The 22,250-nt window shown below is 44.0% G+C and overlaps 1 protein-coding gene across 4 annotated transcripts in view; it reads left to right on the forward strand.

The window, feature by feature from the left end:
- Positions 1 to 22,250, forward strand: part of LOC140480846 (protein-cysteine N-palmitoyltransferase HHAT-like protein) — a 74,108-nt gene that overhangs the window by 9,152 nt on the left and 42,706 nt on the right. For 3 of the 4 annotated variants that reach the window (XM_072576331.1, XM_072576330.1, XM_072576332.1), the window contains exon 2: positions 18,681 to 18,833. In XM_072576331.1, the coding sequence (XP_072432432.1) occupies positions 18,728 to 18,833 (106 nt within the window). In that variant the 5' untranslated portion in view covers positions 18,681 to 18,727. Of the gene's footprint in view, positions 1 to 13,565; positions 13,585 to 18,680; positions 18,834 to 22,250 lie in introns of those variants that run through there. The other variant, XM_072576333.1, reaches the window with a different exon arrangement.

Consider the following 22,250-nt stretch of genomic DNA (forward strand, 5'->3'; position numbering starts at 1 on the left):
TCAACACTTCAACTCCCCCTCCCACTCCACCAAGGGCATGCAGGTCCTTGAACTCCTCCATCTCTAGGCCATAGCAACACAACGGCTGGAGGAAGAGCACCTCATCTTCTGCTAGGAACCCTCCAACCACAAGGGATGAACTCAGATTTCTCCAGTTTCCTCACTTTCCCCTCCCTCCACCTTGTCTCAGTCCCAACCCTCGAACTCAGCACCACCGTCCTAACCTGCAATCTTCTTCCTGACCTCTCTGTTCCCCACCCCCACTCCGGCCTATCACCCTCACCTTAACCTCCTTCCACCTATTGCATTTCCAATGACCCTCCTCCTACCTTTTAGCTCAGCCTGCTTGGCACCCTTTCCTCATTCCTGAAGAAGGGCTCATGTCCAAAACGTCGATGATGCTGCCTGACCTGCTGCGCTTTTCCAGCAACACATTTTCAACTTGGAAAGCACTAACAGCTGAATTGTGAGATAAGAACATGAATGAGAAATGTTTGAAGGGATATGGGCCAGGTGCAAGCAAAGGGACTAGTTTAGTTTGGGATTATGGTTGGCACCGACTGGTTGGACCAAAGGGTCTGTATGACTCATCCTGCTGTATGACTGAGCACTAACTGGCCAGGAAAACAGGTCCGGGCTCCTTTTGCCCTCCTTCAACCTGCTGCCATGGGATTGTTTGTACCCATTTGAGAGGACCAATAGGATCTTGCTTAAAGCTCTGGTCTACAAAGGCCTCTCTGATAGTGCTGCACTCCCCCTGTTCTGCTCTGGAATGTCAGCCTGGAGCTTTCTATTCCAGTCTCCAGGTGTGGGATTTGAAACCACAATCTTGTCAAAAGGCTCCGATTCCTAACAAACACCATTACTGGAGTGTTTTGCTGGTCCCAGAGTTTTGTGATCCTTATGGAGTTGTTTCCCATTGGGCATAAATAGTACAGTGTGGGCAGAGTTAGTCAGTCTCCAATGGAAAGTGAATTTGAGCTAAATTTGAAAACAGAAATGCATGTAGGTAATGATAACAATGTAAGGATAGGTGGGAGGCTGGTAGATCTCTCATTCCCATGCAGAGCTATAGGTACAGTGTCAATATGTAATCGAGTTTTATAGATGTCAGAATTTGAAGGCTGGTTTTTGAACTTGCCTTCTCCTTTACCACTCTGTCTTCATCCCAAACACTCATGACAAAAGACAGTGGAATTGCTGTACTGACACCAAGAAAGTTTGACATGTGCTGAGTGAGTTCTGGCAAGTTAGTGTGACCCTTGCTGTTAACATCCTGGGTCCCTGGCACTGAGTCCTCAGTGCTAACCACTAAGCCACTGTGCCACTCCTGTTTAGTTTTGAACCTGTCTATAAGTGTGATAGACAAGGTATGAGCTTGCTTTTGAACTGTCCAATTATCTTGCTAAGAAGTTTGTGAGTGGACCCTCAAGGGGAAAACAGCCTCAGCCGCTCTCTAGAGCTCAAAACCTCCAACATCCTTAAATCATTTCTGAACCCTTTCAAGTTTAACAACATCTTTCCTATAGCAGACCAGAATTGAACATTGTTATAGACTGGAACAGAAAGCTTCAGGCTGACATTCTGGTGCAGGAGCTGCCATGAGGAATGACCATGTAAGGAAGTTACCTAATTCTGGTGTCATGGAACAAACCTGTTTTTCCCTCCCCTCCCATGGGTCCATTCGGATTTCCATTCCCCAGGACTTCATCCTGTTACATGGCTTCTTCAACAGTGCAGGAGATCGGAGCCTGCCAACATTCTGAACTGGAGAGAATGTATTCTGAATTAGAATTACAGGATATTGAATGTAGGATCCTAGGTCCAACATCTCATGCTGGGAGAGTGAGTAATTAGAGAACACAAATATTTATTTTCAGCCGCACTAGCGTCTATTTCATCCAAGCCTACTTATCAGCCAGCTCGGCTTTCCATACAGAGGTATACAGCATGGAAACAGATACTTGTCCATGCCAACCAGATATCTTAAATTATTCTAGTCCCATTTGCCAGCATCTGGCCCACATCTCTCTCAAACCCTTATTATTCATCTACCCATCCAGATGCCTTTTAAATGCAGTTATTGTATCATCCTCCACTACTTCCTCTGGCAGCTCATTCCATACGTGCACCACCTTCTGTGAAAGTATTGCCCCTTAGGTCCCTTTTTAAACCTTTCCCCTTTCATCATAAACCTTTTGCCATCTAGTTTTGGATTCCCCTACCCTGGGGAAAAAGACCTTGACTATTTACCCTATTCACGGCCCTCATGATTTTATAAACCTCTGAGGTCACCCCTCAGCCTCCGATGCTGCAGGGAAAACAGCCCCAGCCTGTTCAGCCTCACCGATGGCTCAGATCCTCCAATATCCTTTGTAAATCTTTTCTGAACTCAGTTCTGGAATGTAAATAGGCATCCTCAGGGGATGACCTGAACACAAGACTGGAATAAAAGACTATACCAAAAAGCATGAGTCCAGAACACAACCACCTTGTTTGACCCTGTTGCAGTTCAAAAAGAATTTTTATGTTGGCCTCCCACAGTTCACCTTCTATCATGGAGAACGCAATTCACTTTGAGCAGCTTTAGTGGTAATATGGGAGAATGCTGGTTTAATAGAGTTGAGGAAGTTTAGTTCCTTTATTGGGAAGGCCACATGGCTGGTGGTATGAGGACATCATTTCTGCTGTAAGTTAAGAAACTTCCTAACTGGGGTCATACCTAGGGAGTGAATCTGTATTGCAATTAATGGTTTCATAGCTGCATGTATTTTCTTTATGTGGGCATTTTATTTCCCATCTGTAGCTGCCCTTGTGAAGGTGGTGGTGAACTGCATGCTTGAACCACTGCAGTCCATGTGCTGTAGGTTGACCCACAATCCCATTGTGTGGTGTGATTTGGTGGTGGGGGAAGGGGTGCAGTTTTGACCCACTGACAGTGAAGGAATGACAATATATTTCCAAGTCAGGATGGTGTGTTGCTTGGAGGGCAACTTGCAGTTGGTGGTGTTCCCATGTATCTGCTGCCCATGTCCTTCTGGATGTAAGTGGTCATGGATTTGGAGATGCTGTCTACAGTATCTTGGTGACAATTCACATCTCTAATCTGTATGTTATGTTTTATTGTCTTTTCTCATATTTAGTAACTAATAAACCCCCCCCCCTCCAATTTTAATTCAAGAAAACAGTTAGCTTGATTCCTTTTAAAACATAAATCCAAAACATAGGGTGTTCTTCACCTCTGTTAGATTTTTGCAGTTGCCCTGTGATGATCAAATATTGCGCTTTGAGGGCAAAGGGCACCATTATTGGTGAGTCCAGGCTTTCTCCATCTCTCTCTTTTTCTTTCAGTTGTCTTAAATCTCTCCTCTTTTTATTCATTCTTTATGCTTCACCCTTTTTCTCTTCTCCAACCTGGGCTTGACATTATGGTGTGGGACCTTACCCAATGGCGGTGAGATTATGAGATCTGAGGGCTGAAAGAATAATTTGAATTGTTAAAAAGACATTTTGTTTGTAGTTCTTCAATACATTGATACAGATAGACAGCATGGAAGCAGATACTTGTCCATGCCAACCAGATATCTTAAATTAATCTAGTCCCATTTGCCAGCATCTGGCCCATATCTCTCTCAAACCCTTCTTATTGAAACTGCTGAATGAATGTAGATGCCATAGAATTGGTACAACCAACTGTTCACCTATTACCAGTGGTCGTAAGCTTTAGGCATTTGTATGATGGTATTCTGAGATTCTTTCCATCCTTTTTAAAAAAAAAGTCTTGTATAATTTGTTGAGTTTATACTTCATGGTTAATGTATTTTCATATATCAATCTGAGTAATTTTACACAAACTCAGCATTTTAAAGCTTCCAGGCTAATGTCCTTCCAACAACAGATACTGTTAGTTTCTGATGCAGAATGAAGTTTATCCTCTCTTGTATAGAATCAGGATAATCTCAAAGGTAATGGCAGGTAAGTGACAGTGATAGAGAGCTTGAGGATGTAAAGCCCTATAGAATATTAGGATGCCTGCAGTGTGGAAGCAAGCCTTTTGGCTGATTTGGAGTACACACTGACCATTCAAAGAGCATCCGTCCAGACCCACCCCATACCCAATCCCTGTAATCCTGCATTTCCCATGGCTAATCCACCTAGCCTTCCCATCCCTATGGGCAATTTAGCATGGCCAATCGACCTAACCTGCACATCCTCTTTTGGGAGGAGGAACACAGCGTCGTGATCTGATTTTTCAAAGTGTGGGCAGGAGATGGAGTGGTAGGCATCTTTTGATGGTTGTCGTGATGTCATCGAGATGTACAACATGGAAACAGACCCTTCGATCCAACTCGTCCACACTGACCAGTTATCTTAATCTAGTCCCATATCCCTCTAAACCTTTCCTATTCAGATGCCTTTTAACAGCTGTAATTGTACCAGCTTCCACCACTCCCTCTGCAACTCATCTCATACACGCACCACCCTCTGAGCGAAAACGTTACCCCTTAGGTCCCTTTTATATCTTTCTCTTCGCACCTTAAACCTGTGCCTTCTAGTTCTGGACTTCCCCACCCCAGGGAAAATACTTTGTCTATTTATCCTATCCATGCCACTCATGATTTTATAAACCTCTATAAGGTCACTCCTCAGCCTCTGACACTCCAGGGAAAACAGTTCCAGCCTATTCAGCCTCTTCCAATAGCTTAAATCTTCCAACCCTGGCAACATCCTTGTGAAATCTTTCCTGAACCCTTTCAAATTTCACAATATCCTTCCAATAGGATGGTGACTAGAATTGCAAGCAATACTCCTAAAGTGGCCTAATCAATGTCCTACACAGCTGCAACATGACCTCTCCACTCCTATACTCTATGCTATGACCAATAAAGGAAAGCATACCAAACACCACCTTCACTATCCTATCTACCGGTGACTCTACTCTCAAGGAGCTATAAACCTGCACTCCAAGGTCTCTTTGTTCAGCAACACTCCCTCGGACCTTAAGTGTATGAGTCCTGGTCTGATTTGCTTTCCCAAAATGCAGCACCTCCCATTTATCAGAATTAAACTCCATCGGCCCATCTGGTCAAGATCCTGTTGTAATCTGAGGTAACCCTCTTTGCTGTCCACTACGCCTCCAATTTTGGTGTCATCTGCAAACTTACTAACTACACCTCTTATGCTCACATCCAAATCATTTATATAAATGATGAATAGAGGACCCAGCATCGATCCCTGTGGCACACCACTGGTCACAGGCCTCCAGTCAGAAAAGCAACCCTCCTCCACCACCCTCTGTCTTCTATCTTCAAGCCAGTTTAATATCCAAGTGACTAGTTCTCCTTGTATTCCATGAGGTCTAGCCTTGCCAACCACTCTCCCATGGGGAACCTTGTCGAACACCTTACTGAAGTCCATATAGATCATGTCTATCACTCTGCCCTCATCAATCCTCTTTGAGCTTTTTGAAGTAACAATCAAGTTCATGAGAGATGATTTCCCACAAAGACATGCTGACTACCCTGAGTCAGTCTTTGCATTTCCAAATACATGTACATCTTGTCCTTCAGGATTCCCTCCAACAACTTGCCCACCACTGAGGTCAGATTCACCGGTCTATAGTTCCCACCTTTTCATTACCACCTCTCTCAAATAGTGGCACCATATTAGCCAATGTCTAGTCTTCCAGCTCCTCACCTGTGACTATTGATATACAAATATCTCAGCAAGGAACCAAGCAATCACTTCCCTGGGTTCTCAGAGTTCTAGGGCACACCTGATCAGATCTTGGGGATTTATCTACTTTACTTTCTTTCATTTCAAGACATCAGCGCCACCACCTCTGTAATATGGACATTTTTCAAGACATCACCATCTATTTCCCCACATTCTACATCTTTCATGTCCTTCTCCACAGTAAACACTGATGCAAAATACTTGATTATCTCCCCCCATCTCTTGCATCTCCACACATTAGATGGCTTTGCTGATCTTTAAGGGGCCCTATTCCCTCCCTAGTTACCCTTTTTTTTGTTGTATTTAGTTATAAAAACCTTTTGGATTCTCCTTAACCCTATTTGCCAAAGCTATGTCATGTCCCCTTTTTGCCCTCCTTATTTTCCTTTTAAATATACTCCTACTGCCGTTATACTCTTAAGGATTCACTCAATCTCATACCTGACTTATGCTTAGTAGTGGTCCAGAATGGTCATTTGGTGGTTCTCTGGCAGCACTCAAATGATCGGGGCAGGGTCCACTAACTTCTGTCATTTATAGGATGTGAACATATGTATACTTAGTAGGTTTGCAAATGACACCAAAATTTGAGATGTGCTCGAGAGCAAAGAAGGTTACTTCAAAGTATAATGAGATTTTGATCAGCTCAGCCAATTGGCTGAGGAGTGGCAGATGGAATTTAAATTAGGTAAATGTGAGATGCTGCATTTTTGGAAAGGCAAATCAGGGCAGGACTTGTACACTTAATGGTAAGGTCTGGGCGACCAACAAAGAGACCTTGGAGTTCAGGTTCATAGTTCCTTTTATAAGTGGAGTCACTGGTAAATAGGATAGTGAAGAAGGCATTTGGTATGCTTTCCCTTTATTTGTCAGAGCATTGAGTATAGGAGGTGGGAGGTCATGTTGAGAATGTACTGGACATTTTTGGAATATTGTATGTAATTCTGGTCTTTCTCCGATAGGAGGAAGGATGTTGTGAAACTTGAAAGGGTTTGAAAATTATTTCTAAAGATGTTGCCAGGATTGGAAGATTTGAGCTACAGGTAGAGACTAGGGTTGTTTTCCCTGGAGCATCAGCGGCTGAGGTGTGGCCTTATAGAAGTTTATAAAATCATGAGGTGCATATCTAAAGTAAATAGACAAGGTCTTTTTCCCTGGGATGGGAGAGTCTAGTTCTAGAGGGCATAGGTTTTGGGTGACGGGAAAGAGATAAAAGGGACATCTTTTTCACGCAGAGGGTGGTGCGTATATGGAATGAGCTGCCAGTGGAAGTGATGGAGGCTGGTACAATTACAGCACTTAAAAGGCATCTGGATGGGTAGTTGAATAGGAAGAGTTTAGAGGGATATGGGCCAAGTCCTAGAAAATGGGACTCGATTAGGTGAGGATATCTGGTCGGCATGGATGAGTTGGACTGAAGGATCTGTTTCTGTGCTGTATATCTCTGACTCTATGAATCTATTTGCATTTGGAAACTCTATCTGTGAAAGAAGGGAACTCTTTCAAATAAACTGCGGGGTTGAATGAAGGGGCAGACAATTCACCCCTCTTCACCCAGAAGTAGAAGTATTTGTGGGTGTCCTGTCCAAAAACATGACAAATTGGAGACTCCTGGGTAATGTATGTAGTAAAGGTTCTGTTCCCAGGGTTTGGAGAGTCATTGCAGTGCATCTTGTAGATGGTACACACTGCTGTTTTGAGATTTGTGATGAGAGATGACTGTTGAAGGTGGCAGATGGAATGGTAATTAAGTGGGATGCTTTGTCCTGGATGGTGTAAGCTTCAAGTGTTGGAGACCTATCTTCATCCCACAATCAACGTTCTGCTGGCAGACTGTTCATCTGAGGAAAGGCCATAGACTAATTGGGACAGCATAGTGGCTCAGCAGTTAGCACTACTTCCTCACAGCACCACAGACCCTGATTCAATTCCACCCTTTGTGTGGAGTTTGCTCTTTCTTTCTCTCCCTGTATCTGCGTGGATTTCCTCCAGATGCTTTGGTTTCCCCTCCATAGTCCAAAAATGTACAGGTTAGGTGGATAGGCCATGGTAAAAACAGGGATCGGATTAATGGGGTGGATCTGGGTGGGATGCTCTTCAGTGGGTCGGTATGGACTTGATGGGCCAAATGACGTGCTTCTACGCTGTAGGGATTCTTTGTATCTATGAAAGAGACCTTTCAGCCAGAAAGGGTGATGCTGGCTCTCTGCAGAGCATCCTAGTCTATCCTTGTAGCAAGTCAAACTTGATACTGAACCACATTAAAAACATTAGGACAAATGAGCGACAGCTTTGCTAAAGGGGGAGGTTTTGTGGATAGCCTTTAAGACTATATGGAGTGAGTAAATCAGGGACATTCAATACAGCAGAATTGGAGAAGCACAGAGGTCTTGGAGGGTTGTGGGGATGGAGGAATTGCCTGGTTTGAATGAACCAGCATTCACAGACTTATAGATGAATAACACCGCTAAAAAATTAAAAATCACACAACACCAGGTTATAATCCAACAGGTTTAATTGGAAGCACACTAGCTTTCAGAGCCACTCTCCTTCATCAGGTGATAGGTGAAAGGCATCGCTCCAAAAGCTAGTGTGCTTCCAATTAAACCTGTTGGACTATAACCTGGTGTTGTGTGATTTTTAACTTTGTACACCCCAGTCCAACACCGGCATCTCCAAATCATGACTGTTAAAAGAGACATTCTACTGAAGATTTTTGTCTTACACGCTTACAAACACACATTAGCAGCAGTAGGAGGCCATTTAGCCCCTCAAGCCTGCTCTGCTGTTCAGTAAGTTCCTGGTCAATCTGATTTGGCCCCAACACTGCACTTCTGCATATCTCCGTGACTTTTAACTCCCTTGTTAGTCAGGAATCTATTTACCTCTGCCATAAAGAGAGTCAATGAATCTATGCAAAGCCCCTCTCTGGAAAGCTTGGTGGCTCAGTGGTTAGCATGGCTGCCTCACAGCACCAAGGACCTGGGTTCAGTTCCACCCTCTGGCAACTGTCTGCATGTTCTCCCCGTGTCTGTGTGTTTCTTCTGGATACTCTGGTTTCCTCCCACGGTTGAAAGATGTGCAGTTTAGATGGATTGGACATGGTTCTGGATTAGTGGTGCTGGAAGAGCACAGCAGTTCGGGCAGCAGGATGCTGCCTGATGGTTTCCAGCATCTGCAGTCATTGTTTTTTATCTCCTGGATTGGACATGGGAAATACATGGCTATAGGGATAGGATGGGGGTTTGGGTCTAGGTGGGATGCTCTTCAATGGATTGTGTAGACTCGATGGGCAGAAGGGCCTGATTCTAAACTATAGGGATTCTATGAATCAAAATGTCCTGATTTTTGAACCTGACTGTTCTATAACTTTAAATCCCTTTCCACTGACTCTTGGCCTTCGTTCCTGGCCAGAAGTTCCTCCTCCATCTAGGGTGACTAATCCATAGCTCCATCTCAGCCTTGCCTCCATTCATTACCTCCATTCTCAGTTCCCCAATTCTGTGAAGATTATCATGTTGAAAGTTCAGATGTATGTATCCTGTTGCACATTGAAATTTCCCTGCCTGTCAGTTCTGCCCTTGTAATACCACATCAATTCCTCATTATCCCATACATAGAATTAAAAATCTTCATCTCCATGGCTTTACCTTGATCTATTCGACCTCCAATCTTTTAACCCCACAAAAGACCTTTTATCCCAAATATATCCTTTTGTACATTTTGATGGCAGATTCTATAGCCATCCTGTTGTTGGAGTTCCCTTCATAATTTTTCAACCATGCTTTCATTTCTCTGTCCACTACTGTTCCCTCTCCATTCCCATCCCTCAAATTTGTTCTTCCAAAATGGACAACCTCACACTTGGCAGGGTTGAACTCCATCTGCCACTCCTCAGCCCAGCTCTGCATCATATCTAAGTCCCTCTGCAGCCGTCCCATCTGTTTGTAATTTTTATTAATGACTTAGATGAGGGAGTCGAAGGGTGGGTCAGTAAATTTGCAGATGATACGAAGATAGGTGGAGTTGTGGACAGTGAGGAGGGCTGTTGTCGGCTGCAGAGGGACTTAGATATGATGCAGAGCTGGGCTGAGGAGTGGCAGATGGAGTTCAACCCTGCCAAGTGTGAGGTTGTCCATTTTGGAAGAACAAATAAGAATGCGGAATACAGGGTTAATGTAGGGTTCTTAGTCAGGTGGAGGAACAGAGGGATCTTGGGGTCTATGTACATAGATCTTTGAAGGTTGCCACTCAGGTGGATAGAGTTTGTAAGAAGGCCTATGGAGTATTATCGTTCATTAGCAGAGGGATTGAATTCAAGAGTCGTGAAGTGATGTTGCAGCTGTACAGGACTTTGGTTAGGCCACAGTTGGAGTACTGTGTGCAGTTCTGGTCGCCTCACTTTAGGAAAGATGTGGAAGCTTTGGAGAGGGTGCAGAGAAGATTTACCAGGATGTTGCCTGGAATGGAGAGTAGGTCGTACGAGGATAGGTTGAGAGTTCTCGGCCTTTTCTTGTTGGAACGGTGAAGGATGAGGGGTGACTTGATAGAGGTTTATAAGATGATCAGAGGAATAGATAGAGTAGACAGTCGGAAACTTTTTCCCCGGGTACAACAGAGTGTTACAAGGGGACATAAATTTAAGGTGAAGGGTGGAAGGTATAGGGGAGATGTCAGGGGTGGGTTCTTTACCCAGAGAGTGGTGGGGGCATGGAATGCGCTGCCCGTGGGAGTGGTAGAGTCAGAATCATTGGCGACCTTTAAGCGGCGTTTGGATAGGTACATGGATGGGTGCTTAATCTAGGATAGAAGTTCGGCACAACATCGTGGGCCGAAGGGCCTGTTCTGTGCTGTATTGTTCTATGTTCTATGTTCTATGTTAAATATTGTCATCGCCCTCTCCCCATGAAAAAAGCCTCCATTCTCCTGTCCTAGTAAATTAATATCCTCTCTCTCCAGAGAATTAGTTTCTTTTTACATAAATCTAAGTTCATTCCTCCTACAATTCGATCTGTATCTTTCCATTCAACTTTCCCTCCCTCCCCATGACTGAATATGCCCCTACCATAATTAACTTTATTTGCTGTAACTGTGGTGTAATGCCTTTCTTTGTTCATACTAACCCCTGTGTTTCTCTTGAGCTAATTAACCACATCAGCTTACCCCAATGTCTTTTCTGTCCAGTCCAGGGACTGGTTCTTCTTTGGTTCCCCATCACCTATACAACCTCAACTTCTGTTCTATTCAAACACGGCACCTTAAGCTTCTTGAAGACTCCATCTATGGCCACTTCACTTCCACACTGTCTCTTGGCTGCAGCACCACATGACAAATGTTTTCCCATGGACACTGGCAACATCAACTTCATTTCTGTAACCACCCTCTGAATGCCCCCGCTGTCAATCGACTATTGGTGGAATCACAGCTTTTCCCAGCTCAACATTGGGAAGACTAATTACATCCCCTTTGGCCCCTGACAGATATATGTTGACCTTCTCCAGACACTGCCGTCAGCTAAACAATGAATCTGTTGGCAAACTAGTGCCATATTGACTCAGAACTGAGCTTCTGACTCCCTACTCGCTCAGTATTCAAATTTGTTACTTCAATCTTTGCACCAGTGACTATCTCCACCCTGCCTCTGACAATCATCTACTTGTTCCCACCTCAAATTTCAATATTCCAATGCTCGCTCAGTTAGTCTTCTGGCCCTGTTTCTCCTAATATCAATTGATATTAAAAACCCGATACCTACATCCTGTCCAACGTGAGTGTTAGCCAGTCCGCACAGCTCTGTAACACCTCGGTGTTAACCCCTGCTGCTCTACTCTCTTCCAATCCTCCCAAACACACTCTTCAATTCCTGTCACCTGCTAACTGGTGCAATGGGCAGGCACCACTTTCTGGGAGGTTTCCTCAAACCTTCCCTACTACTGCTTGAAGACACTTCCTTGACTGACCTATCAATCATTCAGTTGAGTTGTGTGAAGTGTTGGAGTCATTAGCTTCTTAAAAAACAATGGGCTCATAGAAATGATTAAGTAATTCACAAATGAGTGAAAAATGGATGTTAGTCACAGGGGAGAATGAGACTCATTGAGATATCTGCTACCCACCCACCCGTCCTGTTTAGAGCATTCCAACAGCTGTAACAGGGAATCCATATTGCTATTTGAATGTTGTAAACAGGAGGAGGGGGCAGCTGGTATCTGTTAGTTTAATGGCTGCCTCAAAGGCCATTTAAATACTAAGGGCACCATATATTTCCAATACGGAGTTAGAATTCTAACAGTCTCATTTAACAGACCCTTGAGTTTGAAATAAATAAAAGACATGACAATTTAAAGATTTTTTTTGTGGGATGTAAGTATCATTAGCTAGAACAACATTTTATTGCCCAACCCTAGCTGCCCTTGAGAAGGTGATGGTGTGCCATTATCTTGAACTGCCTGCAGTCTGCGGCCCAATGCTGTCATGGCTGGAGTTCAGGGTTTTGACCCAGCAACAGTGAAGGGACAGCCACACATTTTCAAGATCAGGAGGGGAGTGATTCAGAGGAGTTGGTGGTGTCCCAAAGCGTGTGCTGCTTTTGACCCTCTGGGCAATAGAAAAATACTGCCAAATCAGCCTTGGTAAATATGCATCGTGTATCTTGTAGATGGTACACACTGCTGCTACTGAGCATCGACGGTGGAGGGAGTGAATGTTTCACGTGATGGACATGGTGTCAATCAAGTTGGCTTCTACCCAGCAATATTATCAACTGTGTGGCAGCAACAGATAGATACTGTCAGAGTAGTATTCAAACAGTAATACTATCATAAAAAAATTATCTTACCTTATTCACTGGAGGCTGAGCACCACACTCTCAATGCTGCAGTCCCCACTTTCATCCCTAAACACACACTTAATGTGAAATGTTTGTCAACGGAGCACCATTTTGTCAAACTATGCAGCAAATTAGATCGCTAATCGTGGTAAATTTCCTTTCCTATCCTTGTATAGCCTTTGAGTCCTAACCCTGAGCAATCACAATGACTCTGAATTCCCTTCTGAAATGGCCAAGAATGACACAATCCCCTCACCTCCTTGAAGATAATCAGGGGGGTAGTGGAATTACTAGTGATGGTTACGTCCTATAAATCTTTAAACAGTCAAACACAGGAGATTAGGTTAGAAACTCTTTTGGTGGAAAGAAATGAGATTGTGGGGCAATTTGGTGAAAGAGTTTGCTCCCATCCAATATTTCCAATGCAGACAGAGAAAGTTTGCAGTGATTATGAGCACAAAATGAAACTTAAGACTTAGTGTAAAGTGGAGGAGAAATCATTGATGCAGTGTGTTGCAAATACATTGCAAAAAGTGTTGAATTTGAAAGAGTGAGCATGTTGACATGAATGGGTGAAATGGATGGTTGCAGGAATATGGGACAGAGGACTCTTCAAAATGGTTAGTGCTACACCTTGAAGAATGATAAACACAATGACAGAATTATGGATTGGAGAACTGTTCCTTTTGAGAAAGTGCTGATATTATAGTAAGGAAATATCACATATCAGATCATTGTTCTTATAATCAGCAGTCCCATGTTAGAGAATGCACAGTCCCAGGGAGACAAGTGAAGGAACCAGTAGAGCAACATCTGAGAGTCATGGACTGAATTGACCTTTTGTTTTTAATCACATTCTTTTTCCGAATGTATTTTGCCTGCAGTCACCAAGGAAGCAGAATGCTGTTGACTTCCTCGTGTTCATAAAACACAGGAGTAGGCATAGACCATTCAGCCCATCCAATGTGCTCCAACATTTAATGAGATCATACTGAACATATAATAATCCTCAACTCCAGGTTAGTTTTTCTCACAATCTTTGATTTCATGACAGTTCCTTGGTCATGGACTCTCCTACAAGGGGAAACAATCTTTACACATCTATCCTGTCAAGTACTTAAGAATCTTGTAAGCTTGTCTCTGTTTTGTAAATTCCAAAGATCAAGCTTACCTATTGCAACCTGCTTAATCTCTCCTCGTAAGAAAGTCCCTTCCATACCCAGGATCAGCCGAGTGAACAGCCTCTGGTCTGCCTCCAAGGACAGTACATCTTTCCTTAGGTGAGGGGCCCAAAACTCTTCACAGTCTTCAAACTGTGCTCTGACTAGCACCTTGTCTAATTTTAGCAAAACCTCCCAACTTTTATACTCCATTTCCTTTGAAATAAAGGCCAACATTCCATTTGATTTCCCTATTACCTGCTGAACTTGCATGCTAGTTATTTGTGACTTATGGACAAGGACTTTCAAGTCCCTCTGTGCTGTAGTTTTCCGCAGTCTTTTTCTACTCAAAATAATATTCAGCTCCACTCCTTCTTGCCAAAATATACAGCCTCACATTTCTCCACGTTATGTTCCTTCTGCCAAGTTTTGCCTCTTCTTTTGTTTTTCTGACATCTGCACACTTGACAATAGTATATTCGCTACCATCATCCAAGTCACTAACATATATTGTCAATAATTATGGTCCCAGCATTGATCTGTGCTACTCCATAGTTACAGGTTGACATCCTGATATTGTGACCCCTTATCCCAACTGTCTTTTATTACTTAGCCAATCCTCCATCTATCCTAACACCCCAGCCCCAACTCCATGGGCTCTTATCTTATTAAGCCGCCTAATGTGATGTGATCATAAGGAATGTGATTCTTGAGTATGACTTCAGAGTTCACCACCATAAATTTTGAATGAGCTGAAATTGGTCTTCAGTAGAAGTTATGGTTGGTAATGTAGAAACATCAGTTATCGTCTTCCTAAGCATATCTCTTGATGGGTCAGTCATAGAGTCATACAACATGGAAACAGACCCTTTGGTCCAACTTGTCCATGCCAACCAGGTTTCCCAAGTTAAACTACCCCCATTTCTCTGTGTTTGGCCTATATCCCTCTTAGTCCTTCCTATTCATGTACAGGTTGTTCTGCTATGATGCTTGTTTCGTTAACATGAATTCACTAACATGATTGATGAATTGGAGATTGTTTCTAAAGGGCCAAGTTTTAAAGTGTGTGTTATGATGCGAATCCAGTCCCATTAGTTTAAATGGCACTTCTATTACATGGTTTGCTTATAACACGGGATTGCGCGAGAATGGATCGACTGTGTTATAGCAGAACTGACTGCACCTGTCCAAATGTCTTTTAAATGTTATAACTGTACCCACCTCTACTACTTCCTCTGACAATTCATTCCACATACAAACCACCCTCTGTGTTTTTAAAAAAAAGTTGCCCCTCAGTCCCTTTTCTCCTCTCATCTTAAGATTATTCCCTGTAGTTTTGAGCTCCATCAGATGTAATGACTTTGCCTGTTAACACAGTCTGTCTGAGGAATTCGTGTGCTAACATTGTCATTATCCAGTCACCAAGCAAGACTCGACCCTATTTAATCTGATGCGGAGATGCTGGTGTTGGACAGGAATGGACTGTTTATTTGGAAGTACAAGCTTTCAGACTATAACAGGACAAACCTGTTGGACTATAACCTAGTGTTGTGATTTTTAACAATTTAATCTGAGTCGAGACTGTGCCATGAATAATGAAGGTTCACCACTGAAAGTCTGGGCTGATCTGGTCATCAATATGGCAAAACAGTATAAAATAAAGGGTATTACTCTAAAGGGTGTATGCGAGCAGAGATAAGTGGGACAGCATGTTGGCTTAGTGGTTAGCATGGCTGCCTCACAGCACCAGTGACCTGGGTTCGATTCTCCCCTCTGACTATTTGTGTGGAGTTTGCAGTTTCTCCCTGTCTGTGTGGGTTTCCCCCAGGTGCTGTAGTTTCCTTCCACAATCCAATAATGGTCAATTGGCCATGCTAAATTGCCCCATAGTGTCCAGGGATGTGTAAGTTAGCTGAATTAGTCAAGGGAAATGCAGGGACAGGGTAGGTCTGGGTGGTATCCTCTTCAGAGGGTTGGTATAGACTCAATGGGCTGAATAGCCTGCTTCTAAAGTATAGGGATTCTATAATTATTTATAATGGTGGGACAGGCATGGTTAGTAAAGCATACAATATTTTAGGTCTGGACCAGAAGGGCCAATGGCCTGAGAAGTGGCAGATGGAGTTTAATTCAGATAAATGCGAGGTGCTACATTTTGGGAATGCAAAACTTAGCAGGACTTATACACTTAACAGTAAGGTCCTAGGGAGTGTTGCTGAACAAAGAGACCTTGGAGTGCAGGTTCATAGCTCCTTGGAAGTGGAGTCGCAGATCGAGAGGATAGTGAAGAATGTGTTTGGTATGCTTTCCTTTATTGGTCAGAGTATTGACTACAGGAGTTGGGAGGTCATTGGTTAGACCATTGTTGGAATATTGTGTGCAATTCTGGTCTCCTTCTTATCGGAAAGATGTTGTGAAACCTGAAAGGGTTCAAAAAAGATTTACGAGGATGTTGTCAGGGTTGGAGGATCTGAGCTAAAGGGAGAGGCTGAACAGGCTGGGGCTGTTTTCCCTGGAGTGTCGGAGGCTGAGGGGGTGACCTTATAGAGGTTTACAAAATTGAGGGTCATGGATAGGTAAATAGACAAAGTCTTTCCCTGGGGTCCAGAATTAGAGGGCATAGGTTCAGGGTGAGAGGGGAAAGATATAAAAGAGACCTAAGGGGCAACCTTTTCATGCAGAGGGTGGTACGTGTATGGAATGAGCTGCCAGAGGATGTGGTGGAGGTTGGTACAATTGTAGCATTCAAGAGGCATTTGGATGGGTATATGAATAGGAAGGGTTTGGAGGGATATAGGCTGGATGTTGGCAGGTGGGACTAGATTGGGTTGGGATATCTGGTCCTCATGGACAGGTTGGACCGAAGGGTCTGTTTCCATGCTGTACATCTGTGACTCTAAAAAGGGGCATAGGGTAAAAGAGCAGGGATTTAAGATTAACTTTTATAAGAAGCTGGTCAGTCCTCAGTTGGAGTATCGTGTGCAGTTTAGGGTGCACATAAAAAGGATGTGAATGCATTGGAGAGAGTGCAAACGAAGTGGTTTTAGCAGTGCGACGCATCAATAATGACGACCTATTGGAGAAATTGGGAACAAAAACAAAAATTGCCGGAAGAACTCAGCCTGTCTGGTAGCATCTATGGAGAGAAATCAGAGTTAACATTTTGGTTCCCATAACGCTAACCTCTGCTTTCTCTTCACAGATGCTGCCAGACCTGCTGAGTTATTCCAGCCACTTCTGTTTTTATTTCCAGCATTCGCAGTTCGTGATTTTTTTTGAGAAGTTGGGACTGTTTTCCTTTATAGATTTGATTGATGTTTTCAAAGATCTATGCAAAGCAGACAGGGAGAACTGTTCTTGCTCGTAAAAGCTCAGGGGGTGCAGATTTTATGTGATTTGCAAAAGAAACAAATGCAATGTGGGGTTTAAGAGTTTTTAACCCAGCGAGTGATTGGTGTCTGGAATGTGCGACTTGGAAATATACTGGAGACTGATTCAATCAGGGCATTTAAGAGATTGTTTCTATTTCAATAATCATGTGATGGTTACAGGGAAGGAAATGGAGAATGAACATCTTGACTGACTGTGATGTAGAGAAGCAATGGGCTGAATGGTCACCTACTGCCCTGTTTAAAAAAATATTGTGAATATTAAGAATCCCCTTGTTGTAAAGGCAAAGGTATTTCTTTTAACAATAGCAAATTTATATTTATCCTTTTGAAAATTATTTTTAAATGGTCTTTTAAATCATTGTAAACTGTACCCATTAAATGTTCTGGTTTTGGTTGGTCTTCGGATGGACTTCCTCTTGATGAAACCCTGTATATTTGTGACTTTTTTGTTTAAAATTGAAAAGCCATTATCAGTAATATTTACTTGAGCGCTCAGGGATGCCACTGAAGCCAAAGTCCTACTCAGCGATAACTGGAGCGCAACACAATCTTGTTAAACACTCCTGGGTGTTGCTGGTTTGGTTTTGCTGCTGCTAGTTAATGCTGACTGTTGAAAGAATGACCGTTTCTGGAGTACAAGCTGAGGACAATGGTTCCTTTACTGCAAAGCCCTATCAGTATGACTGGACTACAGATTGAGACGGAGCTATCACAGAAGCTGTTTCTTTTACAATGGGTTTTTCTTCTTTGTTTATGCAAAATTAATGGGAATGGGGATAACATGAACTGGTCCACTTTAGCAGGAAGAATAGAAAAGCAGCGCTTATAATACAGTAAGTTCTGGGGAAATTCAGCAGGTCTGGCAGCATCTTGGCAGAGAGAAACTAGGTTAATGTTTCAAGGCCGATATGACCCTTCCTCCGAAGGGTCACTGGACTCGAAACATTAACTCTGTTTCTCTCTCCACAGATTGTACCAGATCTGTTGAGTTTCTCCAGAAATGTCGTCCGTTTTTTGTTTCAGACCATAGGTTCCCTACAATGTAGAAGCAGGCCATTTGGCCCATCAAATCTTCTACGACTCTCCAAAGAACATCCCACCCAGACCCACCCTATCCCTGTAACCCGGCTTTTCCCACTGCTAACTCCTTGGATGTAAGGTCAAGGTGACTGTGTTGGAAGAGTATACCCAGAAATTGAGGTGTGTGTCTGTCTATCTATAGGTACTGGTTGAAGGTACAGACCTGCCATTCACTCATGGTAATGCTAATCAACAGATATTTAACGACAGTCCTCTCCTCCATGTTTCAACACAGATGTGAGCCTGTTTATTTTAAGTGACTTGTCTGTACCATTTAAGACAGTGAGCAGAGGAATCCCAAAAGGAACAGAGCTACTTCAAATTACATTTGCAAAGGAGCATGTCAGCAGTAGTACATTTATAGTTTGAATGCTAATTTCTCTCTCTCTCTCTCTCTCTCTCTCTCTCTCTCTCTCTTCCCCTCCCCCCCACCTCCCTCTCCCTCTCCCTCTCTCTCTCTCTCTGTTCCCCTCCCCCTGACAGCCCCTTCAGTTCTGCTATTCCTTCCCCAGTGTCCGTGATCTGCAGATATGGGTCTCAAGGCAGCTTTACCCAAAGCGGAGCTGTGTCTCTATGCCCTGGTGTTATCCCTGGCCATTCTGTGGGCAGCGAGCTGGATCTGTGAAGCTTCAGCAGGTAACAGGAAGGAGGCTTACCCCCTCAACAGACATTGGTTCTCCGTCCAGCTCCATCCTCCAACAAAACCCCTCCCCTCTATCTTTCCCCTCCCCCTGAAATGGTTCTTTCTGTGCATTTTCACTTCAGTTGCTGAAATAAGAGTATATTGACAGTATGTGTTGAGAATACATTGGCTCAAAGCAATGGGCCCGAATGACTTATTCCTGTGCTGTAAAATCTGTGTAAAGTGGCACTGGGAGATAGTAAGGATTGAATAATAGCAGCAAGCCTTCATAAACCCTTTTATAAGTCTCTCCCAAACAGTCTCATTAAAACTTTAAAGTCAATAAATTTGAAACCATTTCTTTTATGTTGTTAACTCTACCAGGAGCTGCCTGGGTCTAAACGATGCATTCCCTGTGTAGGTCAGCTGGCCAGGTCACCTATAACAGGCTGTAGGAATGGAGATAAATGCGGTATTCACGTCAGAGATAAATTGAATAAAAACTAATGTCTAAGACATTATAGCTGTCTAATTGGAAAAGAAAGGGTTTGGCAAAGGGACAGAATGCTAACAGTGAACTCTGCTTTCAGTGTTTGGTAGGATGCTTGGCCAACATTTGTATTCCAAGTGAAATCTCTTACACTGCATCACAAAATAACATTGTTTTTAGCTGTCATTTATTTGCGACTGTCATTTATTTTGTATAAATCTCATTTCTAGCATTCGTAGATGCTTTTAATTTGTATCTCAAACTGTGAGTGTCAATATATATACTCTTGGAGGCAGCGCCCTGTTACAAAGATTAATTCTTCTACTATCACCAATGCTCAGCAGAGGTGTGCACTGTCTACAGGATGCACTGCAGAAATTCCTGTCTCTCTCTGACCTTCTGAACAACACTTGCAATCTTCTTTAAGATTACTAGCTAGCTTACTCTCATATTCCATCTTCTCTGCCCTCTTTTTTTTTAAAGTTATACTCTGCTGGTTTTTAAAGGTTTCCCAACCCTCTATCTTCCCATGTATCTTCACCATGTTGTATGCTTTTTCTTTGCTTTTATGCTGTCCCTGAATTCCCTTGTCAGCCATGGTTACCTTGTCCTCCCCTCAGTAAATTTCTTCTTCATTGGTATGAATTTCTGCTGTGTCTCCTGACTGACACCAGAAATGCCTGCCATTACTGCTCCACCGTTTTCCCTGCTACACTCCCCTTTAAATCAACTCTGGCCAGCTCCTCCCTCATGTCTTTTGTATTTGCCTTTACTCAACTGCTACATCTGATTCCAGCTTCTCCCCCTCAAACTGCAGGGTGAATTTGCTGCCCTCTAGGTGTTCCTTCACCTTAAGTACTTAAGAGGTGGATGTGGAAAGCACTGGAGGTTCAACAAATGGCCTACAGCCATAATGTACATGGTTTCTTCAGGGCTGTCAAGACCACCTATGGACCAAACCCCTAAGGCCCCGCCTCACTGCTGGCCAAGGACAGAGTGACTCTTAACAAAGACAATGCGGGGAGCACGTCAGAGACCTCCTTGGCTCCGTCATTGATCCGAGAGTCCTCAAATGCCTCCCACTATATGCTACGCAGTTCAGCAACACCCCAGCCCCACACAAAGTAGAGAAGGCCATCTGCCAGCTCAAGAACAACAAGGCTGCTGGAGCAGACCGTATCCCTGCTGAGGCATTGAAGTGTGGAGGCATAGAGCTCCCAGTTCAGCTACACGCTCTTGTCTGCCTTATCTGGGGAGGAGGAGAGTATCCCGGGAGAGCTCAGAGGTACCACAGTCGAGAGCATTTTCAGAAAAGGAAACCAGTCCGACTGTGGTAACTACATGGGAATCTCCCTGTTGTCAACCGTTGGAAAGTTATCGTCAAACTCTTTGTTAATCATCCCCTCCCTGTGGCTGAGGAACTCCTCCTGAAATCACATGGAGCACAGTGGACATGATGTTCACTGTGCGACCGCTGCAGGAGAGATGCAGAGAAAAGAACCTCCCCACGTACACTGCCTCCTTACAAAGGACATTTGACACCGTCAATCAGGAAGCATTGTGGAGCAGCCATCTCTGCTTGGTTACGATATGAAGTTTGTCACTATCCTTCGCCTGCTCCACGATGACATGGAAGTCCTGGTAATGACAAATGGCTGCACCACCGACCCATTCCCCATTCGGAGCAGTGCCAAGCAGGGCTGTGTCATCACCCCACACTGTTTTCTATCTACCTCGCTGCTTCACCTCACCGCCAACAGGCTCCCCGCTGGAGTGGAGCGAACCTACAGAACCAGCGGGAAACTATTCAACCTCAGCTGCCTTTGAGCCAAAACGAAAGTCACCCCAACCCAGTGTCATTGAGCTGCAGTATACGGATGATGCTTGCAAATGTGCAAACTCAGAGAATGTAGTCCAGACCATCATCAGAACCTTTACAGAACATGGGTCTTACCCTGAATATCCAAAAGACGAGGGCTCACCACCAATCTGGCCCCGCATTGAGGAGCGAATCCCCAGTCATCAAAGTCCATGGGGAGGCCTTCGAGAACGTTGGCCATTTCCTTACCTTGGGAGTGTCTTGTCCCTCAAAGGAGCTATTGATCAAGAGATCCTGCACTGTCCCCAGTGTGCTAGCACAGCCTTCAGCTGCCTGAGGGAAAAGGCATTAGAGCACAACAACATAGGATTCGACACCACAACTGTGGGTTCGTGTGTTTTGGTGGTTCCTGCCCTCTTGCATGGCTCAGAAATGTGGACTGTCTACAGCAGACACCGCAAGGTACTGGAGCAGTTCCACCAATGCTGCCTGCGCAAGATCCTACAAATCTACTGGGAAGAAAGATGCGCCAACACCAGTGTCCCTGACCAGGCCCACATCCCCAGTGAGGCACTGACTACCCACCCCCCCAAACCACCTCGATCAGCTGCGATGAGCTGGGCACATCATCCCCATGATTAACATGAGACTCCCCAAGCAGCTGCTCTACTCCCAGCCTCAAAACGGCAGGCGAGCCCTAGGCAGACAGGGGAAGTGCTTCAGGGATACCCTCAAGGCCTCACTGGCCAAGTGCAGCATTCCCATAGAAATCTGGGAATAAGCAGCCTGAGACTTTCCAAAGTGGAGGAGGAACATCCAGGAAGGTGTTGAGCACCTGTAGACTTGCTGTTAGAAAAAGGTGAAAGCCAGCTCCAAACAGCGTAAGGAGCGCACTGCCACACCAATGCTCTACCCTCTACCTTCTGCAAGCTCCTTCTGTCCCAAGTGTAATGGACTCTGCTGTCGCCGCATTGGTCTGTACAGGCGCATACGGAGTCCTCCTCATATACGAGGGACTGCCAATGAATGAATGAAAAACGTTGAGGTGGGAAACCCCACAACTTTTTTTTAAAATACTTGAACAAGGACCCAAGGCTGAAAGGTGGGGCTAGTGTAACTTTG

Source organism: Chiloscyllium punctatum, chromosome 8 (assembly GCF_047496795.1).
Source record: "Chiloscyllium punctatum isolate Juve2018m chromosome 8, sChiPun1.3, whole genome shotgun sequence".
NCBI lineage: Eukaryota > Metazoa > Chordata > Chondrichthyes > Orectolobiformes > Hemiscylliidae > Chiloscyllium > Chiloscyllium punctatum.